The sequence below is a fragment of the Urocitellus parryii genome, chromosome 4 (genome assembly GCF_045843805.1).
Source record: "Urocitellus parryii isolate mUroPar1 chromosome 4, mUroPar1.hap1, whole genome shotgun sequence".
In the NCBI taxonomy this organism is placed as follows: domain Eukaryota; kingdom Metazoa; phylum Chordata; class Mammalia; order Rodentia; family Sciuridae; genus Urocitellus; species Urocitellus parryii.
This window is the reverse complement of record NC_135534.1, coordinates 151,546,110-151,570,119: the sequence shown is the minus strand read 5'-3', so window position 1 is coordinate 151,570,119 and position 24,010 is coordinate 151,546,110. Positions and strand designations below refer to the sequence as shown.

The following is a 24,010-nucleotide window of genomic DNA, read 5'->3' as shown; positions in this document are numbered from 1 at the left end:
CGCTAAAGTTGGCTTTAGTTGTCAACTCAGATGCTGGTGACCTTCCAGCCCCTCTTTCTGCATATACATGTGTGCATATAACCATTTTTATATGCATGCATGTATATGTTTCTGTGTTGATCTTATGCATGATATTTGTGTATTGTTAGTTTGTAGATAGTTTTCGTGGGGCCCTTGTAGGTCTGAATCCACTTTTGTATGAATGTGTCTAAGTTATTAATGATTAAACTAAATAAATTCTTCTGTGCATACACACACCATACTTGTATGGTCTGTATTATCCACAGCTTTTCTTTGTTTTGTTTTTGAACGGTCCACGATATGTTTCAGTTGTTTAATTGTGTCTGTACTGTGCATGTGATGTGTTTAGCAAGCCACTTTCTTCTTGCCTTGTATATGTTACCATCTTCCCTTGTGTTTTATTCCAGTTCGCCGTGTCCCACCAAGATTCTCTATCCCACCCACTAATCATGAAATCATGCCAGGTGGAAGTGTTAATATCACCTGTGTGGCAGTGGGGTCACCAATGCCTTACGTGAAGTGGATGTTGGGGGCAGAAGATCTGACACCTGAAGATGATATGCCAATAGGAAGAAATGTCCTAGAACTGAATGATGTCAGACAGTCAGCAAATTACACCTGTGTTGCTATGTCCACACTGGGTGTCATTGAAGCAATAGCACAGATCACTGTCAAAGGTATGCTCAGTGAGTCAGGCATTGAAAATCTGGGTACATGAAAGATACCTGACTAATATCCCTAGAAAACCTGTTTTCAGAATTATGAATTAAATCAATTCATTCCTCTGTTTCAAATGTGTGGAACCTAATGGAATTATATAGTATACATATACCTAGATAAGCAAATTCTTTCTTAAAAATATTGGCTCACAGGCAGAGCACTTACCTAGCATGTGTGAGGCACTGCATTAGATTCTCAGCACTGCATCTAAATAAATAAAGGTCCATTGACAACTTAAAGTCATTGTCAAAATATTCAACAACAGGCACCCCCAGGCACTAACCTGGCAGAGTCAGGAATGCTAGACCTGGTTGATCATTATGGTAAGACTAGTTATTACCAGCCTCATACTAGTCTAGAGACTTGATCAGAGTCCCAAGAAGAATCCAAAGTTTCTGAACACAAGAGAAGAAAAAGAGCATTGAAATTAGCATGAGCTAATAAGAGGAGCTCTAAGTTTTTGATGGACCATACCACAAAAATCAAATGCAAGTAGCATTATCATCTGTTTTAGTTTTATCCTTCCACTTGTATAGAAAAATGCTCATAAAATTGTTTCTTCTACTAAATACAACTAAAACACTATTTCTGACTATTTTGAGTTTAAAAAAAAATGAATGTGTAGGAGTGTCAGTTGTTTTCTAGAAAACTGGGAAATGGGGTCATACTGAGGGTAACTTGTTTCTTGCAATGTCTAGAATTTTTGCAGAATGAACACAAATTATCTTCCCTTTCTTGAAAGTGTAATTTAAGAAAATGCAACACACATTATAATTGGTGTCATTATCTCCAACTGAGTATATGTATCAAATCTATGCCATGTAAAATCAATACTGTGATTTGAGAGTAAAAGTGCACATTATCAACATTTATCTTTTTTTTTATTGATACTGGGAATTAAACCCAGGGGCATTTTAAAAATGAGCTATATGCCCAGGCCTTTGTGTTTATGTTTAATTTTTATTTTTAGACAGGATATTAACAAGATGCTGAGGTTAACCTTGAACTTAGAGTCCTCCTGCCTCAACACAATATTTACAGATATACACCACCTCCCCCAGCTATTTATTGTCACTTTAAAATAATGTATCATGTGTCCTTAAAATATTAACCATGCTCTTATTTATCTTACGTTATAGATCCAAGACGATAAACACCACTTAGGAAGGCTAATGTCAGTTAATATTAGTAAATATAAGTTTATACAGTGATCTTTTTTTTACCTTAAATTCATAAAGACAGGGGAAATCTGGATTACTCAATTCTTTGAAAACTGTCAGGCCAGAATATTTGAAGAAATGTCTTATTATTCTTAGAAAATTCCCTTGGCCAAATATTATCATTCTGTAGCTCTTAGAGTAATATGTAAATATTAAATCACCTCTTTTCATAATAACCATTTGAATTTTAAATATTGGAAGGTTTGCTGAACACTTTAAAGAGTTCAAAAGCAGGAATCACAATACACTTATCTTTTCCACTTTTTTTGTTGTTGTTGTTTTTCTGACTCTTGCCAATTCTCTGCCCTTTCTACCTCAAAAATGAATAAAACCTAAGGGTGAATCTTGAAGATAAAATAATGAATAAACCAAAACAAAAGGGAGAGCTTGAAGATAGAAGAAGGAGTACTAACTCATTCCTCAGACATTTGACAATTCTCACTTAACACCCTGCTCATTGTGGGGTAGTCTTCTAGGTATGGGCAGTACAGCAGGAAGTTCACAGTACCCGCCTGTTGCTCTGGAAAATATTCCATTGCAGAGGTGTTGCAAGAGCCACACAATGATCTGCTTATATCAATGTCATCTTCCTGGTTTTCTCTAAAAAGTCTGCTGGTAGAATTCCCCTTTTGCAATCGTGGTCTATAGAAAAGCATTTAAATAGAAAGCTACCATTATAGATGATTAATATCCTTAAACAAGAGCATTTTGAAGTTGTGTTCTGTGAAAAGGAGAAAATTGGATATGTCTTAAAAGATGGATTTAAATGCAAATGTTTGTCATGTAGCTATAGTCTCAGATACAGAACATAGAATTTTTATTATGTAGAATATAGAATTTTTATTGACAAGAACATATTTTAGAAAATGATTTGTAAATGTATCTTAATTTAGTTTCTTCATTTTTACAAATTACAAAAAAAAAACCCCATTGATTTGAAATTACAATTCTTTTTAACCTCTAAATTTCTTTTTTCTTTTCTCTTTTTGGGTGGTGCTAGGAATTGAACCCAGGACCTCACACATGCCAGAGAAAGACTTAACCCCAACCCTATCTCAAAATTCCTAGTTAGATCATTTATAAGACAATTTTTGTAATGTTCCTTATGACCTATGTTTGTAAAAGAATATGGAAACTTTTTTCATAGCAATTCTATTTCAGTATATTCTACCTTTTGTTGTTTTTCAGTGTTGATACTTAGTTGTATAATTTGTTTTTTGAAGCAAAGGAGACTAGATGGTCAAGCTTTTGGTGTAAAAATACTAATAACTGCATCTACATTTTTTGAGGATTACTAGATTAGCTCATTAATCTTCACAGCAAACCCATGAAATAGTTACTCAGCTGTTTAATATAACTCCAGTAATGCAGTTTTCCCATTTTTCACATGAGAAAACCAAATCAAAGAGAGGTTAAGGAACATATCCAGGATCACTTAGCAAATCAGTGTTGGATTTGGATACAAGCTCCAAAATATGCTGTCAAACCTTACTGATAAAAATGGGATTTGCATCACCTGTGTATGTTTTACCACACTTCTGGACCACTTAGAAACTATCCTTTGCTTTAGGTTTATCTAATTAAATCCTCGGTAGATGCATAATTTTATCATTGCAATAACTAAGCTTGTTGATTCATGCAACATTGTGAAGAAGTCGGGTAGTCACTATGTTTTTTCTCCACCCAAGCCTTACCCAAACCTCCAGGAACTCCAGTAGTGACGGAGAGCACAGCCACGAGCATCACACTGACGTGGGACTCTGGGAACCCTGAGCCTGTCTCTTACTACATCATTCAGCATAAACCTAAAAATTCTGAGGAACCTTACAAAGAAATTGATGGGGTAGCAACCACACGCTACAGTGTTGCTGGACTAAGTCCCTACTCGGATTATGAATTCAGGGTTGTTGCTGTCAATAACATTGGGCGTGGACCTCCCAGTGAGCCTGTGCTAACACAGACCTCAGAGCAAGCACCATCCAGTGCCCCAAGGGATGTACAGGCACGGATGTTGAGCTCAACCACCATTTTGGTGCAGTGGAAGGAACCTGAGGAGCCAAATGGACAGATCCAAGGGTACAGAGTTTATTACACAATGGATCCTACTCAGCATGTCAACAACTGGATGAAACACAATGTAGCTGACAGCCAAATCACTACTATTGGCAACTTAGTGCCCCAGAAAACATACTCTGTCAAAGTCCTGGCTTTTACCTCAATTGGAGATGGTCCTCTTTCAAGCGACATACAAGTCATCACTCAGACAGGAGGTAAGTCAAGGTCAGGATGGGAAATGGGGCAGGAAGGAGGAGGTAAGGGTGAGAAGGTCACAAAGAAAGTATAATTTTAAGTTTTGAAAGTCAGGGCTTCAAATCCAGAAATTGTGATAATGTCTAAAGAGGAATAGGCAGAGATGCCTGAGAAATCAAAAACCATGTTAGACAGAGGTGCGTGTTAAGCATCATTTCTTTTTCATTTGTGTGAGAATGAGTTGAAGATTTTTCTGTATGAGATGATGAATGCCCTCTTCTTGCATCAATTCAAAATAAGAAAATTCTGCTACTTTGTACCAGTGCTGCTGGTAGAATGGTTTCCAGAAATTATTTAATTTGTGTAAGATTGGGTGACTCAAGATAAACTTTAAACTAAAACTGTCCAGGGCCTTGGATATTTACGTGACTTTTGCTTTCTAGGAAGTTACTTTTTTTTAAAATAAAAATCAGTATTATTTGAATGGTTTGAAATTTTTTTTTCCCTCGGTATGGTCCCCCAATAGATGAAAAAAGACAATTGAATTGGCAAAATCTCAGATCAATTTTCTGGGACCTTATTCACCTATTTTATGAGGTGCTAGAGCAGACACCAAACTATTTTATGGAGAAAATGTTAGCCGTACCATGGTTTTACTTTTCTGAGAGAATATCAAACCTCTGATACTTGACTCAGAGTAATCAGTTTTGCCTTGAACTGGGAGTATAAATTATCTTTCTTCTGAAGCTTATTCTTCAGCATCAGATACCTGCTCATTTGACTTCTTATTGTGTTGGCACCTTGTAAACGTGCATTAATCTATGAGCATTTTGGCAGTTTGCCTTTGGCATGTTCTAGGAATCTGCCCAGAACTGCATTATTGGAGATAGTATCTCTAATGTGTAGGTATAACTCACTGCTAATCTTGGCGATGGGTTAATACCTTCTCTCAGGTGTTAGAACTGGATAACACACTGTTATCTGGTTTCACTGGTACCTGTGTTTCATTGAGCCACAGACTTATTTTCGTGGCATGGAGTTATGAATCATATGACTCAGAGTGTTCACTCTTTGTCCTTGGCACACAGTATCTCAAAGCATATTTATAGCCGGCCTGGTTTTATTTCATTTTCAGAGTGTTATTTGGTTCTCTCTGGCTTGTTCATGGATTTACTGTTTTCACTACTACAGTGAACCAAAACTAACTATAAAAACTGTTTTACTACAAATGTACCAAATATCATCCATGTCCCTTCCCCACTTGCCATTTGCAAAGTTGTCTTGTATAAATACTTGTCTGTATTTATTTGCTATATTAATATGCAGAAAAATATTATAGATTGATTTTATCATAAAAGCTTCTCATTAGAAAATGTAGAAATCTGTGAATTTTGTTCTGTTTTTTTTTTCCTTGACTAAAAGTAGTCAACTGAGATTATTTCTCATGATATTTTAGCTGATCCATGACCATTAAATGATGATAAGTAAGTATTTGGGAGGTATATTCCACTTTAAGCTTTTTTAATTTTACATCTGGGGGGGGGGGTGTTTTTGTTTTTGTTTTTGTTTTTTTAAACATCCCTGGTGCTTGAAACTCAAGCTCCCATTAGTTGGCTCTGTGACCTTGGAGAAGTTATTTCATGTGTTAATCAACTTTCCATTGCTGTGACAAGAATATCTGATATAAACAACTTAAAAAGAGGAAATGATTTTTTTGGCTCATGGTGTCAGAGGTTTAAGCTCATGGTCCGCTGTCTCCCTTGCTTTAGAATCTGTTCAGGGTCTCATGCTAGGGAATTCAAGAAGGAGCAAGGCTGTTCACCTTATGGTGGCCAGGAAATGGAGGAGAAAGAGACAGTTCCAGTAGCTCCTTCAAAGGCATACAGCCAATGAATTTACTTCCTTCCACTAGGCTTTATACAGCCAATGAAATGACTTCCTTCCTAATGGGTCTGCAGTCTCCATTAGCACCACCTATGTGGAATATGGGCCTTTCAGGGAGGATCTTTTTAAATATACTTTATTCATTTATTTATATGTGGTACTGAGAATTGAACCCAGAGCCTTAACATATGCTAGGCAAGTATTCTACCATCAAGCCACAACCCCAGCCCTCAGGGAGGATTTTAAGATCTAAACCATAATACATTCTCTCTGAATTTCAGTTTTCTATAATAATAAGCACCCTAGGCTGGGATTATGGATCACAAGTAGAGCACTTGCCTACCATGTGTGAGGCTATGGGTTTGAACCTCAGCACAATAAAGATATTGTGCCCACCTATAACTAAAAAATAAATATTAAAAAAATAATAAGCAGCCTAAAGAATTTGGTGGTTGTGTTTGTCTTCTACGGCTGCTGTAACAAAGTGCCACCTACTGAGTGGTTTATATGGTAGGAATCAGTTGTCTCAGTTCTAAGGCCTAGAATTCCAAAATCAAGTTTTCACTTCCTTCTGAGGGCTTTTAGGGAAATATATTTCATACCTTTCCTGTAACTTCTGCTGGTGTGAGGACAGTTCCCTGGCTTTGGAAACAGCATCTGAGCTGTGTCTTCCTTTTCAGATGGTGTTCTCTTTATAAGCAAGTATGTGTTCAAACTTCCTTTCTATAAGAACACCAATCATAATAGATAAGGACTCACCCTAATAGCCTCATATGAAATAACTAGAACTGCAATGATCACATATTCAATATTGTCACTGTATGATGTTCTATGCATTGAGACTTCAACATTGAAATTTTTTGGTATAGTTCTGTTATAGTTTAACTATACCAGAACTGTAAGTTAGATAATGGATAGAAATATGCTATAATTTAATTAGACAATAATAATAATAATAACAACAACAATAATAACAACAGATAATTTATAGACTGATCATGATGCTCAGAACTTACATATATTCTCAAGACACGCAATTGGATAGATGTGCAGTTATCATTTGATGATGAATAATTTTCCCAGATCAAAGAGGGGAAGAAGAAGATTTGGATACTTGTCTTCCATCATAAAGTTATTTATGGAATAGAAGAATTTAATGCAGGGACCCTGCAAATTTTTAACTATCATTATCTTTCAAATTAAGAATTTCCTAATGACATAATTTTAGTGTTTTTGCCTAGTAGATGTTGAAAAAAAATAGAGGCAGGAGAGAAAAACACAAATTATCATTTATGCCTTTAAGAATTACATGTAATTTATTTTTGAAATATTTGAGGTGGCTGTTAGATTATACAAAATTAAAAGTTCATTGAAACATGGAGATAAGGAAAAGTTTATCTGAAAGTTGTAGGAAGTAGCTTTTTTACTTTTTCATAAAAAGTTTGCTATACTCAGTCACTAAATTTTCTATAAGGTTTGTAACCACCAATTTAAGCATAGAATTCTAGAGTATTGGGACTGGGGTTGTGGCTCAAAGGTAGAGTGCTTGCCTAGCATGTGTGAGGCACTGGGTTCAATTCTCAGCACCACATATAAATAAATAAAAATAAAGTTCTATCAATGTTTTTTTTCTAGTTAAAAAAACATTAAAAAATCTGCAGTATTTTAAATCTTTATTTTCAAAAGGCAGAGGAGTTAGCTACCTATAAAACACATGTTTTCCTGAATGTATATTAAATCAAAACATACAAATTCTCTGGACACATAAACATTGAATGACATACACTAATGTCTTCAGTCACAAGTTAGTGAAAAATATGGAAGTGATGTTTAAATAGTACATTTCAATTTTTTAAAATATTACCAGCAGGCAAAATATAACACTGAATCAAAATTCACTGAAAGTAATATTATGAAAGGGGCAACTGAGTTGATGTGTTCCAAGGACTCTATTTTGCAAGGTCTGATTTCACTTAATGGCACAATTTAGAATATCAAGAGGAATGGGTCATGGATGTGTTAGAATAGTTCTCAATCTGTGTTTGACTCACTCTTTTTTACATTAAGATGTTTCCAAGAACCTTCCATAATAGTCATACTTTTAATGCTCATTGATTGAGAAGATATATGATGACATAGTGACTTGGGCTTGCCAAGATCAATAGGCTAAGAAAGCCCTCCAAAATAGCTCACTGATTGGATCTGTTCTATAGGCTTAATTAACAAAGGCCATTTGATGTTAGTGGACACTTGCCAAATACAATGATGTTAGTTCTGATGTAATTAATGCTGAGCTTCCCCTTTCTCTTTATTGCTGACTAGCTAATTCTTAGGATCATTGCTGTACAAGAACATAAAACTGTTATAAAATACTCCTGTAGAGAATATGAATATTTCCACAGCAATTTTATCTCTTCTAAGCTGCAGAAATTTATAGTTCTAAAATGTGTGTGAATTCAAGTATGTTTTAATTACATATACACAAAAATGTGCATTTTTGATGACTTCTGTTCCTGACAGGTGCTCATTTCACTTTATTATCTTTAATTCCTCACACTTGCATTCTTAGTTTTGTTACAATAAGATTCAGAAGAAACAGCACTTGAGAACAGAGTGAGTTTAAGAGAAAGTCATCACTTTGGATCTTATCTTAAATAACTCATATGCTGATTGATAGAAATTGAGGAATGTTATAAATTTATTTGCAGTGTTTATAGAAGTATAGAAAATCAAAAAAGTTTATTTTGAAGTGCCCTCAACAAAGCATTTCCCCTCAAGGGGGAATGTTAGTCAGGTTGACTATATTAAAATAATCATTAAGTGATTTTAAAAATGAAAAGATTTTGGTTAAGATGATTATTTTCTAGAAATAAGGATCAATCTTTCAAATTTTCCATAAATCTAACTTTTGGCAAGACTGTCACTTCCAAGTAGTTTACCTAGAATAGATGGGGATATGTGGCCACTAAGGAGGAAGACATTTATATTGTGCTATGAAGGTGTACTCAAGTTTAGGAAATACATTCAGAAAAGAAAGGGACATCCTGTAATTTTCTTATGCAAATAATAGGAATATTCTGTAACTATAGTTTACAGAAGAAGCAGAAATATAAGTCTGATAAAGAAATTTAACAAATCATACTTTAAATCTAATGCATTAAAGTAAATGTTTGATATTTATAGTAATTGAAAGCATTCTAAATCTTAGATCCCTTTGAACATTCTTCAGAAAGCATATCTTCTATACATTTTGTAGATTATTGGAAAAAGTCTACTGATATCCGTGGGTACACTTTGACATGATAGGCCTGGAAAAGATAAAGAATTGCATATAGTTACCATATAAACAGTGATATCAAATTTAAGTATTTTAAATTTACTTAAAGTGCATTGTACATATTCTGGAAATTGGAAAAGTACTAAAATACAGACTATGACATTTATAAATACTGTGTTTTAGATTTCCACAAAGGTATAAATCATTACATTGGTTATGTCAACAGGCCATATAAGCAAACTAGAAAAACACTGCTTCAGGTCATCAAAATTATGAGTCCAGTGTAACTGCTCCCTGAATTATTTCAGCAATGAGTATAGGAGCACTGGATGTAAATACAACTGTAATAAAATTTAACTTTTTCTTATTTATAGTTAATGACAGTTGGCAGTAAGATTTGTACAGATGCTTATGTGTTAAGTACCTATTTTGTCAGTGATATATGTATGGCACTTACAGATGACTCTTTGTTTTGTATGGCACTTACAGATGACTCTTTGTTTTGAATTTGGTTTTACTACAACCATAATTCTGGCTGTTGCTTTTATTGTTATTATTATCATTTATCAATATGCTAGGTAAACACATTTTTAAATATGTGCCTTGTTAAAGTATTAGCTCTTTGAGCAATAATAGGTTTTCTAGTATCTTTGGTAATATTTCATATTTATAACATGTCAAATAAAATTATAGTTTAGCAATGTAATATGTGACAGGCTTTATCTGGAGATATTACCTAAGTTTTACTCAAACATTGATCCCTTCTAATATATCAGCATTTCAAATGAAATAAAGTATTTTTCATGCATTTCTCAGTCTGTCTTCATCCTGTCACTGAGTTGCCTTCAGATATTTATGTAGAATATAATTGTAATAATCAACTACTTGACATTTATCAATAGGATTATAATCTCATTTTTAAGGACTTGACAGCTCATATTTTTATTTCCTTGTGGCTATTCAGTAAGTAATCAAGAAAGAGCACATGAATGTACAGGACATAGTGATTTTTAAAATGTGATTTTAAAGAAAAATTTGTATTGCATTTTCATTTTAGCTTTCCATATTTGATTGTACATTTTGCACATGGACAGTATTCTCACATCTTTTTAATGTGGAGAGATTATTTTCAATGTTCTAGATGCAGTCTGTTTATTTCCTTTTAAGTTTCAAGGATCTCATATTTTTATCATATAATTGATGTTTAGTTAATCAGTGAGGGAAATGTTACAACACAGAAAAACTGGTAAATAAAGTACTCAGAGAAAAAAGTAGTAACTATAAAAGCAGTAAGTATAAAAAAACATAAATTGATTACCACACAATAATCTTGGGTGACTTTACCACACCTCTCTCACTACTGGATAGATATTCAAAACAAAAGTTGAATAAAGAATCTGTAGAACTCAATAGTATAATTAATAACTTAGACTTAACTGACAGATATAGAATATTTCAACCTGCATCATGCGGATACACTTTCTTCTCAGCAGCACATAGATTCTTCTCTAAAATAGACCATATACTATGCCACAAAGCAACTCTTAGCAAATACAGAAAAGTAGAGATACTTCTATGTATTTTATCAGATCATAATGGAATGAAACTGGAAATCAATGACAAAATAAAAAATAAAATTATTCCAACACCTGGAGGCTAAACAATATGCTACTGAATGAACAATGTGTTTTTGCAGAAGACATCAAAGAGGAGATTAAAAAATTCTTAGAAGTAAATGAGAACATAGACACAACATATTGAAATCTATGGGACACTATGAAAGCAGTTCTAAGAGGAGAGTTTACTGCATGGAGTTCATTCTTTAAAAGAAGAATAAGTCAACAAATAAATGACTCATAGTGGGGTAGGGAGGGGGAGCATGGGAAGAATAGATGAATTCTAGATAGGGAAGAAGGGTGGGAGGGAAAGGGAGAGGGCAGGGGATTAGCAAGGATGGTGGAATGTGATGGACATCATTATCTGAAATACATGTATGAAGACACAAATTGGGTGTCAACATACTTTATATACAAACAAATATGAAAAATTGTGGCATATATGTGTAGTAAGAATTGTAATGCAAAAAAAAGTACATGTAAAAAGACAAAAAAAGAAGTAGTAACTATAAAAGAATACAAATAAATGTAAAGTTTAAAGACTGGGAGCTTAAGATACACATATGTATATAAATATGCAAGACAGATCATAAGGGATATGTAAATATGCATATAAGTAAGTTTATATATAAATGTTCATAATTATGTATATGTTTTATATAAATATATATAAATACATATAAAACATATAAAGAAAAGCATGAGTATTAATGTAAAACAGAACCTCTGTAGCTTTAGTGTTTGGTATAATAATTCAGTTGACTGATGAAGAAACTATTTGTAGTGTCTCCCAAGTGGTGCTACAAAACCAAATGTGAAAGTCTGGAGTCCTCTAAAGTGTTTTCCTGTATATCTATATTATGATCATTAAGATTACTTTGTAAGTAAAAATATATATCCATTCATTTGACAATCTTTTTTTTTCTTGAGTGCTCAGTTTTATGTTAGTTGTTTCCAATATAACAAAATGCCAATGAATGAAATCTTTATGTAGATCTTCAATTCCCAAGAACGTTTGAGTAGCCCTCAAGCCTCATATAATAAAAAGATAATTTAAGCCATTTGATCCATATGCTGAATTTAGTCTACAGACAAATTTTACACTATGCAGTTTTTTTCAAAATTAATTAATAATACATCATTAAAAATTGGAAAATTTTACCTACAAGATTTCTTAGCAATTTCTGTTGGAAAAAAAAAAATCAGACGATGGGGGAAAACTTGACTCATATTGTACAAGGCAGACACCTGCAGGCACTGAATTTGATCTTTTATCCCTGTTCAGGTGAGGAAGCTACTCTCCTGTTGGTTTGAGGCCCCATATAGTATGTTTACTCATCTAATTATTTGCCTGATACCTCTAGGCATGTGTGTTTCCACTACAAGCTTAAAATCTAATAAATGATTTTTCTCTCTAAACCTCTGCATGTTAGATAGAGAATCTTAACATCAGTTCATCTAGTCAACAATTACTTTGTCCAAGAGTAAAACAAAACAGAAATCACGGTTCACCCTCTGAGACTTTGATGTGCTCATTTGATTCATTATTAAGAAGGAAGGGACTCCTGATAGAACCAAATGGAAGGTTGGACGAAGCTTGTGTCACTAAATAAGAATGAAACATTGACACTAACTAGGAATTTGTTCAAGACAAATTAAAAACAAAAAGTAAACAGTTTAAGTAAGAAAAACTTAATTAGGTTTCCAAGATGTTTTCAGTGTCAGTTTATTATTAGCATTGGACAGGGAGGAAATTTATAAAAAAACTTTGTTTTCTTGAGAGCAGCCCTTCAATATTGTACATAGTTCTAATACTTGACATTGTACTGTATTCTACTTTGGTTTGAGTGATGAGTTAACACAGGCTTTCTTTCCCAGAATTGTGGAAATTAGGGGAAAGAAAAAAATAAAAGTAGACAAATATGAGTAGCTACATACACATGATTGGTTGTGTATTTTTAGGCTGAAAAACTCTTTCGTCATCTAGGTATTATAATCCAATCATAATTTTCCCATCTGATTCTTCCTGGCTTCCTGTTGTTGCCTTTGGTAATTCTCTTTTTAGAAATTATATTTATATATATACACACACATACACACACACATTTATTTATTTATTTTTATTTGGTGATTTGCCTATTTTTAATTCCCCTTTGTTTCTCTCTCTTGCTCCTTGATCTTTTTATCTTTTATCTTTTCCTCTCAATTCGAATGATTGTCTTAGGTTACCTTCTGGGGACATACTTGAAAAAAAAAATTTGATACACTGTTCAGAAAATAAGTTCCTGGAGGCAACAAATTAATGAGAAATCACAAGGCTTGTGATAGAAGATAAGGAAGGCAAATAGAAATATAAGACACTGATTATTTGTGGCTGCATCAGTACAAACATGAGTGTGTCCCTGAACCCTATGGAGTACACACAGATGCAGGCTGACAAACAGACAGAGGAATAGAATAGTCACTAGGGACCCCAGTAATCACTTTGAGACCCCTTTAGATTTATAATCTCTAAATGAAGGGCTTCTATTTATCCCCCCCCTTAGTCAGACTACAGAGACATGGCTGTAAAAAGAAAAAGAAGGATATATTTCTGTGTATATTTTTTTCTACAAAATGATACTTCAAGCATTATTTTAAAAGTTATATTTTAGCTAAAAATCATATTAGTTTATATATGTGTCTTAGAATGTTTATGCCTACCTTGCCAGAAAGCATACTTTAGAACTTCTTTCCCTTCTGGTGTTAAGTATTTTTTTTAAATAAAATATCCACCGAATTCTCACGTGAACTTGTGGGGAATTGGACATATGTTCAGGTCTTGCATATGGAAACACAACATAATATCCACAGCATTGGTTAAAATACTTAGCGATTGCCAAGGCCCGTGCCAATCTTAGCCAATCAGCAGAAATCATTGAAGAGCAATTTAATATACTTAGATGTGTTAGTAATACCTTGACATACATCAGTTTTATGTTTAATGGATAGGGAACCATAAGATGGTTAGATATTGACTAGGAAGTTTGGGTTAGTAAAACTTCCTTGAATAAGGTGCCATAAACTGAACACACTTCCTGTTCTCATTAATTCTGATAGGTGGCTTTACTAAATTATATCTATTACATAGATTATGTGACTAATGTGAGAATTACAGAAAACCTCTGTTACATGCCACTACAAGAACTATTATGTTTGTATTGTGTCTAATGCATTAAACAATTTAAAATAATTTAAGAGAAGTAGTTATAATTAATGGTGTGGGGCTTTTTTTCTTCATTTCTCCATTTTCATCTCTTTTTCCAAATGTGAGTTGGTAAGAAAAATACTAGGTGATTTTTGGTTTTCTGTAGTTTGTTAATGGAGTAAAGGTGAGATTTTTATAAACCTAACTGGAAATAAGCTTGAATAATACATGTAGTGCTAGAGAATAAGTTTCCCTGAGTTATAAATAACAACTTTTATGTATTTAGCACTTGTTTTAAATATTGCAACATGGCACTGTGTAAGTAATCTCATTTCTTACAATAGTATTAAAAGTTTATCATTTTATTGTCCTTAAAATTGAATCCAGAGACATACATGCATAATGTACTTTTAAATTTTCCTGCATCTGTGTACATATTAAACTGCTTATAAGGACAAGGATAGTATTTATCACGTTCTTGAACTTTGGAGGGACAAAAATGAGCTGTGCACAAAGAGGTTAATTTGGACAGTACAAGTTATCCAGGTCTCATGAAGCTTATTATGCAGTTAGATGTATTTTGAAGGGTTAGGTGGATGTGCTTGGGAAGGCTTTGTGACTACTCATGGTGATGGTGAGTTCAATCCTTTGTCTCCCTATTTTTAGTACCAGGGCAGCCACTGAACTTCAAAGCAGAACCTGAGTCTGAAACAAGCATTTTGCTGTCCTGGACACCTCCACGTTCTGATACCATTGCCAGCTATGAACTGGTCTACAAGGATGGAGAGCACGGTGAGGAGGTAAGACCATGCTTCTCACCTACATTGTTATTTGTTGCCTTGAGGCCTCTGCTTTACCTCCATGGACTTGTTGAGAGTCTTGGTCAGACAGCTGTAGAGGACCTTCCTGGAGAAAAATTATTCATTATAAGAGGAACTTGACTTAGAAAAACAGGTTGGGGTGGGGGCAGAAATGTTTTGGGGAAGAAAAACAAAATCATTGCTCCTATTGGAATGCTTTTCCATTTAGGTTTCCAAGATTCATATTACAGAGGTAAAGGTCAGAGAAGAATAGATAGCCATAAAACTTGGGGACTTCCTTTATCTTTTATATTATTTATATCAATGTGGAGTTTCATGATTGAATGAGTGCTGTACACTAATCAAAGTCACTGAAGAAATGGATTTGTTCATTTGTCCAGACTGGTTTTAGTGAAAGATGCCCCATAGTAAATGTTTATTAGTACACTAAAAAGTATTTGATATCAATATGTATGTGTGTGTGAGTGTGTGTGTGTGTGTGTGTGTGTGTGTGTGTAAAGGTGTTAGTATGCTGTGCAGCTACAATGATAGTGGATTATTGAAAGTGTGAACCAAAAGTCAATACAATGAGTACTTATATTAACTGATCCTGTACTAAGAGTTTCGCATCTTAATTCATTTAACCCTTATAACAACACTGTCCTTATAACAAAGCAGGTACACAGGAAAAAAATTAAATGATTTACCCAAGTTTATAGTACTTACTGACCTACAGAGCGTGGATGTGAATTGGAGCAAATAGATTCCAGGTGTTCTTAATCATCAGGGTCTACTGCCTCTGTGATTGCACTCTTACATTGATGATAGAAACGGATATTAAGTTACAGCAAGGGTGGAAGGTATAGCTCCGTGGTAGAGCACTTACCTTGCATGTATAAAGTCTTGCATTTGATACTCAGACCTGGAAAAAAAAAGGAGCGTTCTTAGAATAGGAATATGTAATCATAATGAATATGTTTCCCTTTTTATTGTAAAATCCATTAGGGAATATTAGGACAAAGGTGTTGGTGAAATATTATTTGAGAACTCAATCTTTATAAGTCATTTTATTAGAACTCTTAGCATTCGTTGACTAACAAAAAGTCTTCAAAAAGCTGAATTATCCCCAAATTGTAACAAGGAATAAATTTTTTTAAAACTTGCATGTTAAATGATTATTATAAACTAACTCATTGAAATGCTATACTAAATTCATCTGATTTTATAAACTTCTATATTTATTCTATCACTTTAAATTGAGCAAAATCTCAGAAGAAAACTTTTTCAATGTATTGCTGTTAGAATTATCTTACAAAGCCAATATAAATTAAGCACTCAAAAATTACATAATTGAAATATAAGATGACAATGTACTCATGATAACAACTTGAGCTGTGTTTTCTATAAGGTATAAATAAGCATTAAAATTTAAGTCTTCCCCACCAACAAACCCGAATAAATTCAAATAGTTAAAAAAGAATGGTAGTTCCTTTGAGAATATTATGGATGCTTAAATGTTGGCACACCTTCTGTGCTTTACAAATTTTAGGGAATTTTTTTCTTGTTTAATGAATCTAAAATTTTTGAGAGCTTTTATATTTGCAAGCCAGAATACCCTAGGGATGTTTACTTTAGTTTTGTATTTGAATTCCCCTTGACTGATTTGTTTGTGTGACTAGCAAACACTATTTGATAAAAGCCTTAAGATAATTTATGCCATTACTAGATTACATGTTTGCTTGCATTTTAAAGTTTACTACAGGCTAGTGTTCAATCCAAGCTTGATACTCATAAATTTCAATGGCAAATTTTAAGCATAAAATGTAACAGATGTAGCTTTTCAATAAAAGAAATCTTATTTCAAACCTCTCTTGATAATGTTAAAATATATAAAGTTTGAATATATGTTTTCTATATGTAGGTTTTGTATTCATAAAAAGGAAGTTCTCATTATTTTGAATGAACCTGGAGTGGTGATATGGTTTCAATGAAAATTATTCAACTTCCTTTAGTGACTAATGTCTGATGTTTATCTTATTAGAACTTGGGGAATTCTTATCTCTTTTGTGGCAACATCTTGTATATTGTATTGGTAGTTACTGTTGCTACTTCTGGTTATATTTTTTTATCCCCCTGTTTAGACTGTAGAAAGTTATGTATGGGAGAAGATGCCACAGGTTTGGCATCTTCTATTATTGAGGCAGGTGTCACTTTCTCTTGTGGTTTGTGTCACAGCAACATACATATCTTTTGAGTAGAACACATTCCTGAGTGTCAGCCTCTCAGTCTGCCTCTTATCTGATGGATTTACATAACACTGCTGACATTAGAAAGACCTCAGGCTTTGGTTATTCCATGCTTTACTTATCTTTTAAAGAAACTTGCTTTTTAAACCATGACATTTTTATTATATAATAAAAATATAGTCCTTGATGCTCACTTTGGATTCTTTTTGTACTATTTTGATAACATTATAATTCTGATGATAGAGTCCAATGTTACAGTGTGATTAAAAAACATTTGCATGAATCTTGTGCAGGGGGGAGGTGAGGTGGGGCTGTGGGGATGGGAAGGACAGTAGAATGAGATCAACATCAGTACCCTATATACATATATGATTTCATGACTGGTATGACTGTGCACCATGTACAGCCAGAGGAATGAGAAGTTATGCTCCATTTGTGTACAGTGTGTCAAAATGCATTCTACTGTCATGTATAACTGATTAGAACAAATTTAAAAATTTAAAAAAACAATAACAAAAAATAATTTGCATGAATCTTAATGAAGATGATCAAATACTCTTATTTCTCATAGCAACGAATTACCATCGAGCCAGGGACATCATACAGGCTACAGGGGTTGAGACCAAACAGCCTGTACTACTTCCGTCTGTCTGCACGCTCTCCTCAAGGCCTTGGTGCTTCGACGGCTGAAATATCAGCCAGAACCATGCAATCAAGTAGGTGTCTCTCTTTGTTTACTTTCTGCCCTTTTTTTATTCACTAGGACATATTTCTGGCATTTGGCTCTACCAACAAAACATCCCTGCTAATGTGCTAACTAGCCAGTTATCTATGTGATCATAAGCATCTCATGATGATTTATGTTGTTTTCAAACTTGATCCAAATAAAAGAATTCCTATCCTCAATGGAAAGTGTTTGAGAGAAGTTAGTAGACCTCCACAGGTAAAAAGAAAGTGAAAGCAGTTGTTAGACCCCAAGGAATGAATTATAGGGCGATAAGGCAAAACTGAAATTGTGAACACTGCAAAATAGTCAGAAAAGGGAACAGCAAACTAAAGATGGAGTGAAATACACAGCTTTCATCTCTTTAAAGCACATAAGTTTTACCTGTGCTAGGAAACAAGGCATTATTTCAGTATCTGTTCCTACTCAGAAGAAAAGCTCAATCAACTCTTACGACTAGTTTCTTATTAAATCTGTAAGTAGTACATTTGGAAATTGGGAACGGACATAGAAAATCTGTATTCAGAGAAATTGAATAAAACCAGAAGGACCACAAGAACATTTGCAATCCTAAATTGTATTTTGTTTCCTTGGGTTTGAATTGGTTTTGGAATTTTTACCCTTAAGCACAGTCTAGTGATAATAGGGGTTTATTGTGCCCAGAACAGATTATTTTTTATAAAGGGTTACATAGGACATTGTTTTTGATGGAAAGTTTGATGGCTCACAATATTATTGTTTGCTTTTTAATAGTAAGTATCTATAGTTGGATCAGAGACAAGTATTTACCTTGGATTGAAGAGTTTAATACAGTTGTTGTCTTAATATGTTTTGTTTAATATTTTTTCTGTGCTCTTTGACATGGTAGCTTATGAAGTAGATAAATCTCAATATGAATACATTGTATTTTGTCAAGGGGATGCTATTGACTTCATATTTAGGACTAACAGCAAATTGAAATTTATGTATTTTAAAAGATTAGTTTCCTTTCAGATATAGACTTCTTTTATCACTTCATTTTCTATAGACATTTCAAACCTTTTAGGGTGTTTTGATGACATTCATATTCTCTCAATTAAAACATGATTATTAATATGAGGAGTATTAGAATACTGTGGTCTAATCTAGTAGTGATTATGAATTTCCCCCCCCAAATCTCCTTTCATTTAAAAACTGACACTTGTAAATTAATGAAGTTTCCTTATATCTGCTTTGAATTTCAGACAGGCTAATAAATAGTATTATTCAAGGTAATTTCTTAAAATTGAGCACTTAGTTAAAAGAAATATTACATTCTTCAGTATTTAATTTTGCATGGTTCGCAAGTCTTAACTTTTTTTTACACAAATACATGTATAGATATAAAATGAAATTTTTGTAGTTGCATGAAAATGGTACCTACTCTATTAAAGTAAGTTTCACATAGTGTTGAGCTTAATTTCATAGACCAGGAGATCTGAAGGTAGCAGTCTAGTAAAAACCAAATAACCTTTTTTAAAAAGAATTACAAATGAGTTCTTGGTATTATATGACCAACAACTTACTATGATAATGACCACACCTAATATATAGTTTTATAGTTTAAGATATAAGAACTCAGAGTCAGAATCAATAAAAATAATACTCTAGTGATTTTGCAAATCTTATTTCAAGTTGATAAGGCTGTCATATAGGATTTCTTTTGTCAAATAGAAGATTTTAATTTTAATTGACTATAATGATGAACTTAAGGCACATAGATTCAGAGAGAGCCATAATCCTCCAAACAATTTAATATACCTTGCACTCCATACTAATTAGATTTACAGTCCTGCTGCCATGGTGGCAGCCTATAGTCCCAGGTGTTAAGCAGACCAGCCTGAGCAACATGCCAAGACATTCCTCTCAAAAAAAAAAAAAAAAAAAAGCTAAGGATATCCCCAAATGATATTTAAATACAAAAAATTACTATATATATATATATATATATATATATACACACACACACACACACACACACACACACACACAAACACACATTATATGCTCTTGTTTGTCATCCATAGGAAGATACATTATTAACTTTAAGAACAATTGATGAAAGTAGTTGTGTTGACCTTTGTGGGTTTTTAATTTTTTTTCAAATAATAATGTTTTCCTAATTTAATGGAAATAATTGCTCAGAAGGTGACTAGTTTATTTTAGAATGGGCATTAAAAAGTGTAACTTTTGGCTCTTATATAAAACCACTTTATATGATTAATTATGCACACAATGAAAGAGATGTTGCACATAAGTCATATGTTTTCCAGATGATTCTTGGATTTTTTTTAAGTAAGTCTTTTTAATGGCATTTATTGACATTTTGAAAGGGATAGATGATTATTACTGATTTTACCAAAATTTGCTGGTGGGATCTAATTTTTTATTAGCAATGGTGTCTCAAGAAGAGTTATAATAAAAAAAGCTGAAAGCTGACATAGGGTAAGTACAAGTTACAGTCAGAATCAACAAGACTGATCTTACCCTCGGGTAGGTAAACCTTGGACTGTGCATTCTCATCCTTTATAGATTCTGCATGCTCACTGTATTTGGGCTATGATCAATGTCAGGTTAACATTTTTCATTAAAACCGGTCATGCAGACTGTTTTTAGATATAGGGTGAACCTTTTTTATGTTTGTTGGGCTTTTCTTTCTTTTTCATTGGAACTAGTGGCAGGGTACCTAGAAGTTATTATAAATTTCCCCCCATATGAACGCTTTCATGATTGTATATTGTATATGAATTGTCCTCATTCTAGAATGTAGAAGTGAGAGCATGAAATGGCATCAGTGAATCATCACAAAAATCTCAAGGTTAAAAAAATTAACATTATTTACAGCTTGGGGGAGGGCTGGATAGTCAGTATAGGGGGCGGTGGGGATAATGAGGGATTGGTGTAGGAGAAGAATTTTAAATCTCAGGTAGGTAATTTTATTTGAGACTCTATTATCTCAAGGTTTCATTTTCATGTATTCCCCCCACTCATTATTTAACAATTTATTTTTTGTCATTTATTCATTTTTTTGGTTTATTCATATTACTAAGCCAAGGTACATAAATTTATCTTTAAAACTTTAAGTTTCAAAGCCTTATTTTTGTTTTGTTGCCCTTATTGTTTATTTATTTTTGCCTTTTCTTTTGTTTTATCATTTTTTTTTTCCAACCACTCCTGTCCTTTCACTCAAATCCTCCTTTAACTCACTACCAAAATAAGAGCCGTCAGCTCCTCCTCAAGACATTAGTTGCACCAGCCCAAGTTCCACTAGTATTTTGGTAAGTTGGCAACCTCCACCAGTGGAAAAACAGAATGGCATTATTACTGAATACTCCATCAAGTATACTGCAGTGGATGGGGAAGATGACAAGCCTCACGAGGTTTTGGGAATTCCTTCGGACACTACCAAATACCTTTTGGAACAGCTGGAAAAATGGACTGAATACCGGATCACTGTGACTGCCCACACAGATGTCGGCCCTGGCCCTGAGAGCTTATCCGTGTTGATTCGAACGGATGAAGATGGTATGTTGCCTACGCTCCGTCAATTTGCACCCTTCTGACACAGTCTTGGTCTGCTGTCTTTTGATAGGCTAACAGTTACTCATTTTTCTCTGCTCAGCTTTTTACCCAGCATTGCTGTTACTTCAATCTTTTTGCCAAAGACCTGTTTTTGCTGCATCCTGGGATTTTTTCCCCCCAGTCTCAATGCAATAATTTTCTTCCTTTTAAAAGGACAGTTTGCTTCCTATGATCTTGCAATCCAGCCTTTCTCTGTACCTCCATCTAAAGTCTTCGGAGTTTTTCTTGACCTTTTTGTAATCACTTCTTTTCCATTTTGAAGTTAACTTTTCAAAACTGCCTTCTTATCTTCTTGTTGCCTTTTTTTGGTCTTGCATATTTCAGAGACAATGATGCTCGACATTCAATTTTTGGCATCTGTCATTTGGAATACCTTTGATATGAGAAAAAGAAGATAATCCATATAATCAAGAATCTTTTTATTCTGCTATTAAAAAAAAGAAACCTTTAAACACACAACAATCAACGATCAGTTTTTATTATTATTTCAATGCAATACTCTTTGTGCTTTAATGCTTTGGACCTCAAAGCATCTTCCTTGGCTTTTGTACATTTTTTTTTTTACATGTTTTTCTATTTCTCTGATACTCTTTTTTTCTTCCATTTTGTTTTTTTGCATTGGTCATGTTTTTTGATCTTTTCTTAAAAGGTAGAGCAGATTGGTTGAGCATTTTCATTGGTTGAAAATGTTTGTATTCTTCAAAGGAAACATAGTGGGGTCTACCCATTTTTAAGTAAACAAAATGCTCTCACTGGGTGGGACAAGTGCCTATAATTTTCTTTTATCCGATGATGTTGTTCCAGTTCCTAGTGGTCCTCCTCGCAAAGTCGAGGTAGAGGCTGTCAACTCAACATCTGTTAAAGTCTCATGGCGCTCACCTGTGCCCAATAAACAGCATGGCCAGATAAGAGGATACCAGGTCCATTATGTGAGGATGGAAAATGGTGAGCCCAAGGGCCAGCCCATGCTGAAGGATGTCATGCTGGCAGATGCACAGGTAAGCCCTGAAATTAGGTGCCTTTATTTTTTAAATGATGGGTTTATCTTAGTCTATTTTAGTTTTATTTATTATTTTTTACTTTTAAAAAATACATATAAAGTTCTGGATTTTTAAAACATATTTATGTTTATTTACTTTTCTAAGCAGAAATGACATCAAGAAATTAATTGTAATGAAATGACCTTAAGTCTATTAAAATTTCACTTTTTAAAAAAGATGAATATTTAGCTCTTTTGAACTCTTGAGCTTGCCTTTCCGGCTTCAAAAAAAGTGACTGATTTAATCAAAGGGAAGGATTCTAAGCTGCAGTTTGCTGATAGGATCTACTTTCTGCTGTGCTAAAACTGGTTGGAACTTTGTGGATCTAATTTCTAAATGTATGCCTTTTTCCAACGAAGAATGGATTTTTATTCAGCAAAAGGTGCCTAAGTAGTATTTTATTTGGTATTTTTTTAAGTTACACATTTGAAGAAAGTAATAGCTTCATATCTCAGAAAATGAAAATAATGACAAAGGTTCCTTGTCATTAGTAAAAATTAGAATTTCCCAGAGAATAAGCCCATTTTAGTATGCCCCATGTTTAGCTACCATTTAATCATTGTTTTAAAAAAAATACTAACAAACCGATCATTGGAAAATTTGGGTCTTTTTATTTAGAGGTGACTTGATTCAGGACAGTCCCATGATTAATCTACTTGTATTTCACACATGTTCCTGAAAAGAAGAGGAAGATTTCAATTTATAATGCCATGCTGGAAATTAGACATAACCTGTAGACTAGCTTACCTTTGCTTTGCAGAATGGTGATGAGACATTATAAATACTGAATTGCTTTGCCTATGCTGCAAATTGGTAGCTGAGCAGGAAAAAAGGATGGAGTTAGTGAAAATTTGAAATTTATGCCAAATGAAAATGCCTTCCTTTGTTTGGCAGTGGGAAGTATTATGAACCAAGTCAAAGCTGCTGTACTAGGTTGCCAAGTTTTATGTTCTTTTCTCTCTGAAGAAAAGAAGATGTTAAATATCCCTGTGCCCCTAAGGAAAATACTTACCCTCAAAGTCTTAACATAAGTCAGTTCACAAAAGTGCTTACAATTGTCCCCATTTCAAAGCATTCTAACTAAAGGGATCCAGGTTTGCAGCTTACTTGTCTATCCCAAATGTTGTTGCATATATATTTTCTTTAAAGGCTACTTCCATATTTGTAGGTGAAGATTCATAATATCCCCTTGATACAGGGAAAGGGCTAGCAACTTGCTTTTTTATAAGTACTTATTTTGCAATACCTTATAAAGTAGAAAGTTCTCAGAAAGTATATAAAGCTATTATTGCTATATTTTTTTGAGTCTGCCATTATGGAAAAGAAAATATGACCATTGTGCTTTGATATTCTTCTTCCATTCTTAGTTATTTAACATCACAAAATGGTAATTTTTATCTCTGTTTTGACTGAATTTGGAGAGTT

At 33.6% G+C, this 24,010-nt stretch overlaps 1 protein-coding gene across 1 annotated transcript in view; it reads left to right on the top strand.

The window, feature by feature from the left end:
- The window catches only part of Ptprd (protein tyrosine phosphatase receptor type D), a 378,303-nt gene that overhangs the window by 198,672 nt on the left and 155,621 nt on the right, over positions 1 to 24,010 (top strand). Inside the window, exons 9-14 of the mRNA XM_077797854.1 lie at positions 429 to 698; positions 3,650 to 4,231; positions 14,842 to 14,975; positions 17,793 to 17,937; positions 21,183 to 21,488; positions 22,350 to 22,543. Of these exons, the coding sequence (XP_077653980.1) occupies positions 429 to 698; positions 3,650 to 4,231; positions 14,842 to 14,975; positions 17,793 to 17,937; positions 21,183 to 21,488; positions 22,350 to 22,543 (1,631 nt within the window). The remainder of the gene's footprint in view (positions 1 to 428; positions 699 to 3,649; positions 4,232 to 14,841; positions 14,976 to 17,792; positions 17,938 to 21,182; positions 21,489 to 22,349; positions 22,544 to 24,010) is intronic.